The sequence below is a fragment of the Scomber scombrus genome, chromosome 17, assembly GCF_963691925.1.
Source record: "Scomber scombrus chromosome 17, fScoSco1.1, whole genome shotgun sequence".
Taxonomy (NCBI): Eukaryota; Metazoa; Chordata; class Actinopteri; order Scombriformes; family Scombridae; genus Scomber; species Scomber scombrus.
In genome coordinates, this window is record NC_084986.1 from 4477544 (window position 1) to 4493102 (window position 15559).

Here is a 15559-nt window from a genome sequence, read left to right on the forward strand (position 1 = left end):
CGTCTCGCTTCTCAAAACGTTGTGATTCAAGGATTTTTTTAAAAAAAAAACAACTTTCCTACAACAAAATACACTGAGATGAAAACCTTCAGCTGAGCCTCGTCCTGCTGAATGATCATAAATCCAAAACACACGAGGAAGACGGCAGGAAGTGTTAAAATGATAAAAACACGACTGTAAACTAAACAGTAAAGAGACTCACAACCTGTGTGATTCAGGTATTCTACTTTAGTCTAATTCTTCAGCTTCTTTCATGAATTATGTTGTTTTTTTAATGTTTTGTGTGTCTATATGTTGGTTTTCCAATTTTCACTAAAAAAACAGAGAACTGATACTCTGCTGTTCTTCTTCTTTCAGTTTCCAGCTGCTTTAAAATCTCTCCTGTATAAAGTTAGATTTGGCATCTTTTCTACTATCTGTGATTTTAATGTGATTATTTCTTCAATCTGCTGGTGTTTTACTTTACATCTATATTTTAAATCACAGTATTAAACTTGAAGTTCTACTGGTTACTTTCAGGGAGGAAATAATCAGTCTAATAGGATCTAAATGATAAAGGATGTTGTATTGCTGTGAAGCCAACTGAAGCAAATATGTGATGTTATATTAACTTATGCTAATAAAAATGATTTCAATTGACACATAAATCAAATTTAAAATGAATATAAACGTATTAAAGTACTATTGCTACTTCAGAGACAATACTGTTGGAGCTGAGACTGACAATCATGTTCAACACTAATTAAATTAACGATTATTATCCGGATTAATTAATAAAATAACCTATAAATAGTTAAAACAAAGTGCAAAATGACAACTTCCTATAGCCAATGTTAATGTCCTCAAATGTGTTGATTTGTTCGACCAACAGTCGGAAACCCAAAAACATTCAATCAACCATCACATAAGACCAAAAAAGAAGCAAATCCTCATAATTCAGAAGCTAGAAGCAGAGAAAGCTTCAGTGTGTTTGTTTGTTAAATGACTCAAACTGATAATTGACTATCAAATAGCTGCAGATTATTTTTATAATATTCAAATCAACCTATTAATTGGCGTCTGAGCTGTAAAATGTTTGAGATATTTGAGGTTAAGAGTTTAGACATAAAAAAAGAAATGCTGCAAATGTCTCATATATAAGCTTGTATATGTGTGTGTGTGTGTGTGTGTGTGTGTGTGTGTGTGTGTGTGTGTGTATGTGTGTATCTATGTGTTTATAGGAAGTTGCCTACTTTTGCTACTTAGCCTCCCTTTTTAATCTAAAGCCTTTGTGCTCTTTTCATTCATGTGCTAATGTATAGCCGCCTCTTGTCGGTGGATATAGTTACAGTTAAACAGCCTTAACAGAGACGTAAAGAATTTCAGATTTCTGGCAAATACAGGTTTTTACAGATTTGACACATCCAGAAAGAAACTTACGTTGCCTCCATTTTTCATCGTGGCCCTCAGAGACTGAGCTGCATCCTGGAGGGAAAACAACAAAAACACTTCATCATGAAGCTCTCTGCAGCGAGATCATCATCACACATTTACACTGTTATATTACTGCTGCTTCCTGACTGATGTAATAACCATTAGAGGCCCACCGACACTGGATGTTTTGACATTATCGGCCGATAATCTTACATATACAGAATATACACAGAAATGCACATTTTTTGCAATGATCCCTAATATGTGGTTATCAAACACTTCTGTTAAACCTATGTAATGGAGGCTGTGATATTTTACAGCTTAATAATAAACTTCATTGTATAAAATGACATCACTGCTCTGAAACAGTAAACTTCTCAGTGAATTTAATAACTATAAATGACTGTAGATAACAAACCTTGTTCTGTTGCATCCTCATGTCGAAGGCCTGGTGCCGAGCGTTGTGGACGGGCTCGGGGCCGCCTCGTCTCCCCAGAGCGTGAGGGGCGAACTGGCCCGAGGTGAGGTAAGCCGGGCCTTGCTTCTCCGCCTGGAACCACAGAGAGAGAAACATAAATATATATATGTTGGAAATGAGTAAACTAAGCATAACGTACTATTATATATTATTAATGACAAAGTAAGATTATTGACACTCGGAATATTTTAGGGACATACACACAGCTGGTTAACGATGCAGCGACTTAGACACACTTGCTATCAACAGGCTAATTAACTCTTTCATCTATATTGCTATTATTATTATTTGTCCATTTTCATCAGTCAGGTTTTGACATTGAAATAAACAAACTTGACTCACCTTCATCCTCTTCTTTTTCTCTTTCATTCTTCTCTTGAAACCTTCCTGCAAGAAAATGTGACAATGTGACGGTTAAAACAAAGACTCAGCGATCACTGAAAGCATTAAATTAAAAGTTAAGAACATTTACTAATCACAATGTAAACTGTGAATTAGCTTCCTGCAGCTAGCTGTGTGTCTGGATTGTAGTTTTTGTGTCTCTCAATGCTGGTTATCATTTTACATATTTTGATACCTGCAGCAATATGACACCACGTCTTTCTACAAGACATTTATTTATCTATTTGTATTTGTTTTGTGGTCATCTTGTGCCTTTATTAAATAACAAGAGTAAAGATATGACAGTAAACGTGGGGGGGAATGATTCAGCCAAAAGTGGAAGATTCATGGTCAGCATCTGAAACTCGTCCTGATTTTTCTTTCATTCACCAAAAAAAATCCAAAGTTCTCAAATGGTAAAAAAAACACAAGTATATTTACAAGAAGATGGTCTAACATTGGCAAAATGGTGACTTAATATAGGAACTACATTATACTCCAAGAAGAGAATATAAACTTGTGGTAATTTAGACACACTTCAGTCCATATTTAAAAAGTGCAGAGGTGTAGTAGCAGCTTTAGTGTTTTTTTAAAAGCCAAAATTAGTGCGAAGCTTCGTAAATCTTACATCATCTTCTTTGCGTTTTTTGAAGATGTTGTCCTCGGCAACGCCCACCGCCTGCATGATCATCTCCACTCTTTCCAGCTCCACGTAGCCGTTCTCCGTCAGGTAACCCTAAAAACAGACAAACAGGAGGGGTCAACCCACTGCACTACATTTCCCAGCATGCTCGCTGTGCTCAGCTTAGTGATGATACTCACTCCAGTTTTGTGCACAACGTCTTTGTAGATGTTGACCAGTCGATCGATCGCTCCCTCTCTAAAATTTAAAAAAAAGACACAGAAACAACAGCAGCGAATGATTAGACTCATTAAAAGCAAGTAAATCAGTGTAAATTTAAATTAAACACTGAACTGAAGCCAAAAACACTCCGTAGATTTGACAGAAAGACGTTTGGCCGCTCTGGCAGGTTACCAACTTAATCCTCATACAAATAAAATAAAGAAAAGTTAAGTTCTCAGTCTGATCAGTGTTAAAATGTAGATCCGGCTGTTTTCAGTATAAAGAGACACAACCAAACAAAGTCTTACATTAAAAGTGTGATTGAACATTTTTGGCGTCACTCACCTGATTTCTAAGGACGGCAGATGTGGCAGGAAGTCGTTTCCAACAAAGAAGCACATGAAGACCCAGTCATCGATGCTCCTCTCAAAGTCAAAGGGAAACGGGAGGCTGGCCATCGTCAGCTCTCTGGCAAGATACTGGAAACATTAAAAGAAGAGAGAGAAGATTTAATGGAGATGATCTGGAAGGTGATTTTCTTTGCAAAGTGGAAGCTTGCTCCTGGAGACATTTCTGTTCAAACATGGCTCTGATTGGACAAGAAAAAACATTACATTCAGACAATAAAAGACAATTCAGTAACTTATTTTTTAAGTACTTGTGTTCATTAATTTGAAACCTGACCTCTCAAACTGAATTTAATCACATTTTAGGCTGAAAATCTGTCAAAAGGATCATTTTAAACGCAGATATGTTGTCCCAAACATCTCTAAATCAATCACCCAAATACTGAGTGAATTAAAAATTTCCCCGTAGAAGAACAAGTATAATTTATTTGTTTAATAAAAATCAGATGAACGGTGTCTAAAACAATGTGAGTGATCCACATCCATCCACCATTGTTTTAAAAATGTCAGAAATAAACAATGGCATAATTTTGTTGATTTAAATTCGGAGTGAAAGTAGATATCTGACCTCTCGCAGCACGCAGAGTCTGATGAATATGAACTCCTGCTCAGAAACCGGAATCGTGTCTGCAAATTCATCGTGCTGAAAGAGAAGAAGGTAACAGACTTTAGAAAGGTTTACTGCACATTTCTGATTATAGAAGTTACAGTAAACTTGCATCAGAGACAGAGAGAGAGAGAGAGAGAGAGAGAGAGAGAGAGAGAGAGAGAGAGAGAGAGAGACAGAGAGCCACAAAAGGATGTAAACTTCTGAGGAACAACTGACAACAAAGCTGCTCAACTAAGTAAAAATATCTCAAAACTATGAAACAGTTAAGTTAAGTATTTGCCATTTAGCTGAAATACAGTGTAAAATATGCCGTTTTTACAGTTAGCTCTGTTATTAAAGCAGATATTCTGGTATTGTAGAAGCAGCAGACTCGGTGTAAAAAAAGCACACATGTATAAATAACAGCTATGATGTTTGCGGAGCTGCTCACCTCTCCCTGCTTCTCTCTGGCCGTCCCCTGACAGTCTTTAATATCGTGACCCATCTGTCCGCAGAGCGCGCAGGGTCGAGGTTTGTTGGGTTTGAACTCCTCTCTGATGATGGTGAAGTTGGGCTCGTGCGTCGCCAGGCCCAACATGATCAGATCAGCTGATTAGACAAAGAGAAAATGTGTTAATATTGTTTATGGATAATAAGACTTAACTGCACATATTTCTTTGACATCGCATTAAAGGGCTTTTTTTCTTTTAGACGTACCATCAGCTCCACACAGGCAGTGGTGCGTGTTGGGATCGTGGTTGGGCTGAGCTGTCAAAGTGAAGCACAAGAGAGAGTCAACAAATGTCTGACTGAGTTCATCACAGCTTAAATATTATAATTATGATACAAAGATTAAAGAGAAAACTGCTACAAGTTATGTGATATTGATGTTTCTTGTGCATATTAAATGCATTTTGTATTGTATGTGATATTTATCCTTTGAATATTGTATAAGTCTAACTATTAAATGTGCTATCATAACTTTTAAAAGGTTGTTCTCTTTCCTTCTGTATGTGGGTTAATGTCATTTGTCTTTCTTTCATGAATTAATTATTGAGGTTTATCAGTGTGAGGCGGTCGTACCTCTCTGTCTCCTGATGTAATCCATAATCTTGTGTTCCCCTTCACCTGGAACGCTGGCATCGGACAAGATAACCTGGATAGAAAAAAAATAAAAATGGACAATTGGTGACAGAATTTATACAATATTATAAATCTAAATTTATTTATATAGCAGATTTCATACAGATTAATGTAGATCAAAATGCTTCTCAGCTGACTGACAAGCTGATAATAAGACTGAACAAATGTAGACCGACGACAAGATAAAGAAAAGGAATAAAAACAAATTACAAAGACAAAAGGGTAAAAATTGTAATTGAGAAGAATGATAAAAATGTAAAAAATAAAATTGAGAAAAATGAAATAAAGTAAAATAAACAAGAGAAAAATAATAAATAAAATGAAGAAAAATGTAATTGAAAAGATAAGAATGCTAAAAATTCAATTGAGAAAAATGAAATAAAGTAAAATAAACAAGAGAAAATAATAAATAAATCAACGAATCAGTAAAAATGAACGAGAATATGTTTTATATATTTTGTAGGAAAGTTAGAATACGGTTAGAGTAAAAAATCTAGGTTAAAATAGATTAAAAAAGGAAAAACTAAAGTCAAATGAAATAAAGAGATACATTTAACATTAACATACAATCAGGAGACACAGTTACTTTCATCCGTGTGTTACTTGTTTAATATTTAATTATATATTTAGTTTGAAAGTGTGAGCAGCAGCAGCAGCAGCAGAGAAACTCACGGTGACGTTCTTCCATCCCGGATCATTACTGAGTCTGTCTGCGACGTAATATCGAAGGCATTGTGCCAGGTTGTCCATGAACTCTGTTCCCTGGAGACGCAACGAGTCACATTAGTCATTCAAAGAGTAAATACAAAAATAAATACTCTTAACAACAACTTAAAACTCAACGCAGCACACTTACTGGAGTGATGCAGTTGCTGTCAAACCTCTCCTTAATCTCATCAGGGGGAAGATAACCTCCTGTAGATTTAAGAAAAATGGGGTTACACAGTGATACAACTATCTAAGGATTAATGTACAAATACAGTAACTCTATTAGACTGTAAGGGAGATTTTGTCTTTATTAATTCAGGACTTTTAAAGCTGTTAGTCTGAGTGAAGAGTGTTGAGAGGAAAGAGTGTGTTTCCTCTCTCAGATAAGTTTAAACTGTACTTCAGGTCCTTAAAATAAATTAAAGAGTACAGTCTAGACCACCTCTATTTGAAAAATGCCTTGAGATTTAACTCCATATAAATAAATATTGATTGATTGAAACACAAATGGGCACTATCAGTATCAGTGCACAGAGAGTTTAAAAGGACAGAATAATGCTTGTGTTTTTAAATAACTTTCAAAGTGAAAAAAGTAGAACATCAATTGTGTTTTTAAAGTCTGGATCGGTCAGTTTAATTTTGCATAAAAGCTTAGTCAGTGTGAAGATTTGCTATGTGAGTTTTCTCTGCAGTGTGAAATGGACACAGTGCACACAAATAAGGACAAGTAAAGTAAAGTAAGGACATGAGAGTCAACATATTTTCTCTGTAGGATTTAAAAAACATCACAAACCTCTCCCGATGATCTCCTCCCTCATGCGATGCTTCTCCTCCGACAGCTCCACTCCTTCTTTGGAGGCTCGAAAACGTCGAGAGCGCTGCTGGTTCATTTTAGCACGAGGAGCCTGTTCAGAGGTAAAAGAGGGAGGATTATATCTACTGAATAACAGCTGATTTTCTGTCCATAATTAACCCAGAAAATATCACATTATTTCAACCAAGATATCAGCAGATACACCTGATTTACTCCAGGACGTAAAAGAAAAGTCTCTTCTCATGATAGAGGAGATCATCTCTAATACTAGAATCTCAAGCTTGTTCTCCTTCAGGCTGTTTCTTTCTTTATGAGCCTGTTTCATGGTAATAATCCTTATTTCTAGAGCAGTTCTGGTCAACGAAGCTTCTCCTAATTTATTAATGATGGCTAAATTATAAACAAGGGGTGGAAAATTAACCACAGCTTTAACTAAACCAGACAAATTGATCACTATTCTTTTTTTAAAAAACAGTTCCTGGCTTATCAAGCTGATTTAATACAATATTCATCTCAATTAATCTCAGTTTTAATTAAAGTGAACTGTTATTAAAAACAGCACAAACATAATAAAACATTGTATAAACGTCCTGCTAAAGTCTCTCACCACTCCATCGATGGCCATGTAGAGAACCCTCCTGGGCCGCACGATGTTGAAGAGCCGGTCGATGTACTCGAAAATGGCGACCATCATCTCGTCTTCATTTTTCGGAGCCGGTCTGTGGACACAGAGGTCAGGGTGTTAAGCTGTGTGTAGTTTTATTAATGTTTTTATTAAATTATCACTGATTTAATGGTCAAACTAAAGATCCAAAAATAAACAGAGATGTTCCTACTTGTCTTCGGGATGTGTACACGGGTGAATGATGCCGTTCATGTCCAGGTACAGGTTGTCGAACTCCACCTCGTTGGGGTTTGGTTTGGTCGTATCGACGGGTATACGGACTCCATTACACTCTTTTCCCTGGGAAGACGAAAGAAAAACATGAATAAATTACTTCATTTAAAAAAGATACTGCAGGATTTTCACCAGGAATCTGTTCAGCACTTTGCTTCGTTATTAATTTAAGTAGCAGAAACGGTCAAAACAATAAATATCTGATTAAATACGCAGCATTTGAAAACAGTTGAGGGTGGCAAGTTAATGATTATATTCAGTATTGATTCATCGATTACTTGTTGGTCTATAAAATGTTAAAAAATAGAAACAAATCTACAATAATTATTTCCTAAAGCTTGAGGTGATGTCTTCAAATGTCTTATTTTGTCTCAACAAACAGTCAAAGAAGGACTAAAGAAACCAGAAAATACTCACATTTAGGAGCTGGAATCAAAGAATTTCACAATGCTTGGTTTAATAAATAAATAAAAATAATTATAAGCTTAATTGATTAATGATTGAAGCTCTAAATATTCCAGTTTTATACCCTATTTTGTACTTCTGTGCCATTTTTATTAGGCTACATTATTCCATTCACATCCTCAGTGAACAAGAGCTGGTCAGTATTTCTAGGCCTGCAGCCAAGTTATTTTCATTATTGATTTATCTGTTGATTGTTTTCTTAATTAATTGATTAGTTGTTCGGTCCATAAAATGTCAGAAAATTGTGGGAAAAATGTAAATCACTGTTTTACTGGCACCATAGCTGTTTTAAATGAGCTCCTTTCTTTTACTTCCTCTTCTCTTATTTGTGTGTATATGTGGAGCGGCCGTGGCTCAGGAGGTAGAGCGGGTCGTCCACTAATCGAACGATCGGCAGTTCAAATCCCGGCTGCTCCAGTACGCATGTAAAACGTCCTTAGGCAACATACTGAACCACACATCGATCCGGAAGGCTGTAACATTGATGTGAGTAATGATGAGCGGGTTGGCTGCCTGCCATCAGCGACTGTGTGTGTGAATGTGGTTTATAGTGTTAAAGCACTTAGTGGTCGGAAGACTAGAAAGACACTATACAAATACAGTATATTCACCATATGTGGTTAGTTATTTTACTCTAATTAAGTGCAATACCTTCCTATTATGTCATCTTTTTTTAGCTGTGTGTGTGTCTTGTTTTTTATTGTCTTCAAAGTACAAATGGAGTGGCACCTGTAATCTCATTATATGTTAAATATAATGACAATAAAGCTTTCTATTCTATTAAATTGCACCTGCTTTATACAAACTTATTTCGTTTATATGCATTTTATCTGTTTATATATGAACTTTCTTTTACTTTGCACTTTCATCTGTTTAAAGTTTCCCTCCACTCAGAAATATGTTGGTTCTTTTTATTCTTCTTCCTCCTCAATTTGGATATTTGAGCTTCTTTGTGCAGAGTTTTATCTCCTGAAATTGTAAAACTTCCCTAAGCTGATTACAAAGCCATTTTTTAAGGCCTGTCAGGATGATTTGTGACATCAGAACTAGTTTGGAGCCAATCCTGGTATCCAATATTCAACATATACACGTGTGATGTGGAAACCTGAAGCCTCCACAGTGCACACATACACACGCAACACTAAGAATAGACTTTGCAGTGAAGTGAAGGAGACATGTTCCCAACACAGTTAACCGTTTTAATGAACAGAAGATTAATAGACAGGAGAGAAAGAACAGGTGTTATTTTTAGGGATTTTAACGAGATAATTTAACTTGGCGGGAAAACTATAATAGATACAAACTATAATTTAAAGTATAGTATTTTACACACATCTTAAAACAAGTCTTTAATGTGTATCTATCAGTGCTGCTTGATACTGTAATGTCTTGTATATCATGAATGGGGCTTACATGTGTTTTTTTTTACCATTTTAATATTTTAACTCAGTTGTTGGTTATTATCTTGTTTGTCTTTTGTTGTGTATTACTGTGTATGTGTCTATGTGTATTTATGAATGTGTGTATGTATGTATGGAGTACATGTGAGCTGAGAGATACCTGAATTTCCCAATGGGATTAATAAAGTATCTATTTCTCTGAACTCTCTGGTCCCTACTGTGTGCAATCACTAAATGCATCATTATCCAATGCACTTTAAATGACAAGTTTTTGTTATGTATGTATGTGAGCGTTTGCGTATATATTTATCTATTTTTCTCTTTAACCAACTGTAGTGTGAGATGTGTGTGTGTGACCTCAATGCAATGACAAAGACAATTCAATATCTATCTACCTACCTTTCTATCTATCTATTTTTTCTATCTACATTTCTATATACCTACCTTTCTTTCTATCCATCTACATTTCTATCTACCTACCTACCTTTCAATCTATCTACCTTACGTAATGTTACGTAATTAATTATAAATATGACACTCAGTTTGAAATTGCTATATAAATAAATGTATTGATATTATTGCTGATTACATTAGTTTTAATTTGGATGTTTTAGCTCCTTTTTTAACCAGTGTAAAGTTGACGATGAACCAACGCAATGTTTTGTTTATAGTATCACCACGAGTCCACAATCATGCGTTGTTATTGTGCGTCAGTTGGTATAAACTTAAACCTTTAAAATCCACAAAAAACTACCAGGAATGCAGCATTTACAGGACATTTAACATATACAGGTTATATAATAAACCAGGAGTGTTTAACTATTAGATAACAATGTTTAACTATTAAAGAGTGGTTAAATGAGTGATGCTAACGCTGCAGCTAGCTTACCTTCTCCTCCACACAGTGAACAATGATTGAAGCGTATTTACGGCTCAACCAGCGGAAAAACGCCGGGACTCCCATCTCCGTTTATCGGTAAGCTTATTTTAAAAAAACTGAACACGTACGAAGCGGTTAAAATAGCTCAAATTAAAACAATATAGTTGTTTTTGTTTATATGAGACAAAATGCTGCGGCTACATGCTGTCCATCACCGCCATTGGATACATGTTCCGGTTCATGGTGACGACTACCGGCGCTTTGTGGAGAGCAGCGAGGGGAACACAGCGCCACCGGTGGTCAGTGGTGGGTACTGCAGGTGGCGAATAAATTATACCTAATACTAGGCAAGGCAAGGCTAGGCAGCTGTAATTGACAGTGGTACCGTAATGAAACAAATTCTTTCTGACCTCAGGAGGAGGAGAAACCATGATAATTTAGGACAAAAAATTCGGAGAGAAATCCTTTTTACATTTAGGTTTTTTGCCTTTTTGACCTGGTGCATTCTGTTGCTGATGTTGGTGCTCGTAGTTAAATGTGTGTACAGTATTCTTTTTTTTTCTCTCTCTCTCTCTCTCTCTCTCTCTCTCTTTCTATTGTAATGGTTGTTGTTGTGGGGTATTGTGGTACTTGAGGAGTTTTCAAGCCTGGAGGCGACACATTGCATTTTATTGGTAGATGTTTGTGGTTGAATATATATCTATATATATATATATATATATATATATATATATATATATATATATATATATATATATATATATATATATATATAGATATATATATATATATATATAGATATAGATATAGATATATATTAATGAATTACTGAAATATTTATCGTTAAGTCTTGTAATGTTTGTGAATCTTCAATAAAGATTATTTAAAAATGCTAGGCAGCTTTATTTATATAGCACATTTCATACCCAGGGGAAACTCAATGTGCTTTACATAAAACAAATATTTGACAGTAACAATTGGAAACAAAAAAAATAAAAACATACAATTTTGAAACATAAAAATAAAACCCAATAATAGTAAAAATTGGAAAAAAAAAAAAAAAAAAAATTAAAAAACAAAACCCCCCACTAATAATAAAAACTAAGTACAGAAAAATAGAAAGAGAGAAAAATAAAATAAAAACTTGTTAAGTTGACTTAAAATATGATTAGTTATTTGATGTTGTTAGGTTCATACATATGCACTTTTGTTTAGGTCATTTAGGAAATATTAGAAAATCAAAGTAAGCACAACAAATAATAAGTCTGTAGATTTATTATTTTTATTTAATCAAAACACCCATTTAGAGTAACTAAAGACAAGAAATTTGAGGCTTATGATGTTATGTATGGAATTAAACAAAGTTGAAAAAATGTGTACTCTGACTTAAATACATTTTAAATGAATGTACATTAATAGAGATCCAATACCAATACCAATTTCCAGTCAGCAACATAATGTACATATAGCATAAGTACTGAGATTGTAACAGGTTAAGCAGATCCTCCCCAAAATTGAGAATTAAGATTGTATAATAAACAGAAACTGGTTAAATACAATAAAGCAAAATGAATGAAAACAAGTGACACAAAAAGAACCGAGCAATGCATCAATTAACTGACAAAAGGTTACTGACAAAAAACCCACGATATGATAGCGAGCTCTTGACAATAATAGTTATATATTATTCCAACAAAACGCGTGAGCCCTGCAGACTCAGCTCTAACTCGTATTCATGTTCCCTGTAATCGTATTGTGGTTGAATTTCCATCATCCGCGTTCTGATCTTACATAATGTTCCTTTAATGGGGCTCTCTGCACAGAAGCCCTCTCGCTTTCCAACCCCTGCAGTACCACATTTAAGGTGAATTAGATTTTTTCTCTGGTTTTGGTGCGGAGGGGTTGGAGGTGGGGGTGGGCTTTAGTGGGGGGGGGGGGGGTGTTGGGGGTATAGCATTAGCCCCCCCCCCCTTCTGACAAGGCAGGTCTGACATCAGCACTACTGTATTATTACTGCAAAGAGCTGCTGATGGAAAACACTTGGCCTGCTCCGAAGGGCCATTTCCATAAACATTTTCCTCTAGAGTTGCAGGTAATAGGATGAAGCCATCATTTCAGTGTTTGCGGAGAGAAACAGAGCAGATGAAGGGAAATCTGATGCAAATCACAGACGTGGAGGCTCCGACACACAACACACACACACACACACACACATGCACACACACCTCCCACAGGCTGAAATCTCACCCAGCAGCAGCTCAGGAACTTGACATGAAAACACACTTTGACACATACAGGTGATGCATTCACTGCCTTCATTTAAAAATCTGCACTGATTCTTGGCTTTGAGCTTGTTGCACACTTGTATCCATGAAGAGCATTGTGAAAAAAGTGGAAAATTAATGTGCAAATTTGAGGCAGAATTTCATCTCAAATTTTTCATTTTGAACATTGCATGAAGTGAAAATTCTAATTTCATGGCAACACTTGAAGGCAGTGAACAATTTTCTTTCAACAAACAGAATGAAAATAGATTTTTTAAAAAAGAAACATGCAGGTTCAGTCATTTCTCGGTCTGTGTGTAAACTGATTTTTCAGGAGATTGCTTCCATTGTGCAGACGACTGAAAGAGGGAGAGCGCCCTCACCTGGAGAACCCTCACCATTATAACCAGTGTGTGTGTGTGTGTGTGTGTGTGTGTGTGTGTGTGTGTGTGTGTGTGTGTGTGTGTGTGTGTGTGTGAGTGGTCTTTGTCATCTTAAATCTGTCTCATTTCAGCTGTTTCATAACTGCAGCAACTGACACAAAAAGGCTGGTTGAGTGTTGAGTGTTTTACGTCAGCTTAGGACCTGAAATCATATCACTGTTGCATCAGTTTGGAGTCTCAGCCTGCCCCTTTTGTACTCTGTGGCATTTAATATCAACTCATTTAGTTTTATTATCTGGTCTCATGACAGATAAAACACACAATTTAAACATAAACTCACCACTTCACAAACTCATCTGAGCAATTACACATTAAATCAGACCTTAAACAGTATCACAAACATGCAGATAATCACAACCCCACATACATTTTATTACAAATATACATTATTAGTTTCCTGTTTTATTCATTATTTAACTTCCATAAAAATCACTGCCTGACACACAAAGCTTGTTTAGCAGGTCTGAAAACTTAAAGTCATGATTCATGAGTCATTCTTACCTGAATTTTATAAGATAACAGTGTGACTTTGATTTTCTTCTATATTTATGTACAGTATATCATTTAAGTGGATATAATCAATAAGGCCATCGTGGCTGTTTCTCCTATTGATTTTTTTCTTGTTGTTTGTATTTGTTTGATTTTAACCTCAAAAACCCTCAAAGACTCAAACTGTTCTAATTTTTTTAAAGGACAGGTTCATCATTTTCTTAAAACAACAGTCAGGAGCAAAAATGAACATTAGATCAGTTTTTCTTGCTGTAATCATTCCTCCTGTTCATACTGACCATTAGAAGATCCTTTCATAATGAACTTACAATGTAAATGATGGAGGACAAAATCCACAGTCCTCCTTCTGTGCTATGAATGTATTTAAAAGTTGATCTGAAGCTAATATGAAGCTTCAGTCGTCCAAATGAGTCAAATCTTCATCTTCTATGTTTCAACGTTACAGTGTTTTTAGTGCCAAAGTCTTTTTGTTACTATACTTCCACCACAGCTCAACAGGGAAACACTAAGAGGGAATCTGATGCTAAAAAGACTGTAAATGTGTCAGATATCACTTGATATGACTAACTCAGACTGATGAAGCTCAATAGAAGCTGATCATCTACTTTTAAATGACTGTGTGGAAACACTGTGGATTTTGTCCTCCATCACTTTACACTGAAATCACATTTGAAGGTTTTAATAGTCAGTATGAACAAGAGGAATGATTACAGACAGAAAAACCTATTTCACTGTTTATATGGACACCTGACTACCAATGCAACATCCTTTAAAGGTGCAGTGTGTAGAATTTAGTGGCATAACAGACGAAAACCCAGCTACATTTCTCCAGTCAGGACTGCAGAAAATGTAAATCATAGGATAGAGCAGATTATTAATTTGCAGCACACACACACACTGCTCATTTAAATTCAGTGGAAATACACACATGCACAAGCACACACACACACACACACACACACACACACACACACACACAGCTTCCCCGGCTGCAGGCGTTAAATCAAAGCCCAAAAAAATTACCAAAAAAAGTTTCTGAGGATGGATTTTTGCACAAAGGCTCTGCAGCTCTCGCTTAAGTATTCAAACAACATTTGATCTGATTTATCCTCCGCCTTCGGAGATCCAGGGGTTGATTTCACGGTCTAAATTGATTCATCTCAGTCAAATCGGAGTATTTTACACATGAGATATGAAGCATCTGATTGATAAAGATTTAATAAAGGAACAAGTCGAGGAAAAATAATCTCTTTTTCCGCCCAATTCAAGCCGTATATATACTGTAGTTTCATGCTAACAAAGACACTGGCTAAATGTGTTAGCGCTCCTTCTTCGCGCCTTTGATTAGCTGATCCCTTTAACATGAAAAGCCCAGCAGGAATTCACATGGTATAATGCAGCAATTTGTGTCTCCAAGGTTATGATGTGTCCTTGTCGGTTAGCAGAATGTCTTCACATCTGAGCCTCTTTGAGTCGCTTTCTGCCCATTGTGCTGCGGGAATAGAAGACTCGCCGGGTTTCCATTTTTTCTTTGGTGAAACGCTCACGGACTTGCATTTTACTTCTCATTTGTTCTCCTTTTAGCTGCATTTAACAAAACACTGTGATGTTTCTTTGTGGACAGTGCCATTTAGTTCTTGTTTGTAGCATCATTGGTGGAAAAACTTTGCATCTTTAAGCAGAATCTTTAATTAACTAGGCAGAAAATTACTCAATTAGAGGGAATAGCACTACATTTGAAAAGAAAAAATCAATAATAATAGTTGTGAGTAGTGATCGATTGAACCCTAAGATCCTGCTTCCTTCATTTGGATGTTTGAGCTTCTGTGTGCAGAGTTAGTTTTTACATTAATCTGCTGAAGAAGGAAAGTTTCTCTGAGCTCACCTTAAATCTGAGTTTAACACATGTACCTAAGAGCAGG

At 35.8% G+C, this 15559-nt stretch overlaps 1 protein-coding gene across 1 annotated transcript in view; it reads right to left on the reverse strand.

Moving 5' to 3' along the window:
* Positions 1 to 10629, reverse strand: part of xrn2 (5'-3' exoribonuclease 2) — a 45770-nt gene extending 35141 nt beyond the window's left edge. The window contains exons 1-16 of the mRNA XM_062437368.1: positions 10430 to 10629; positions 7614 to 7741; positions 7385 to 7496; positions 6757 to 6868; positions 6112 to 6170; positions 5928 to 6017; positions 5196 to 5268; positions 4830 to 4880; positions 4564 to 4721; positions 4092 to 4166; positions 3462 to 3595; positions 3095 to 3152; positions 2901 to 3008; positions 2234 to 2278; positions 1832 to 1963; positions 1420 to 1464 (exon numbers count right to left, since the gene is read on the reverse strand). Of these exons, the coding sequence (XP_062293352.1) occupies positions 1420 to 1464; positions 1832 to 1963; positions 2234 to 2278; positions 2901 to 3008; positions 3095 to 3152; positions 3462 to 3595; positions 4092 to 4166; positions 4564 to 4721; positions 4830 to 4880; positions 5196 to 5268; positions 5928 to 6017; positions 6112 to 6170; positions 6757 to 6868; positions 7385 to 7496; positions 7614 to 7741; positions 10430 to 10504 (1455 nt within the window). The 5' untranslated portion in view covers positions 10505 to 10629. The remainder of the gene's footprint in view (positions 1 to 1419; positions 1465 to 1831; positions 1964 to 2233; positions 2279 to 2900; positions 3009 to 3094; positions 3153 to 3461; positions 3596 to 4091; positions 4167 to 4563; positions 4722 to 4829; positions 4881 to 5195; positions 5269 to 5927; positions 6018 to 6111; positions 6171 to 6756; positions 6869 to 7384; positions 7497 to 7613; positions 7742 to 10429) is intronic.
* Positions 10630 to 15559: the final 4930 nt, after the last annotated feature.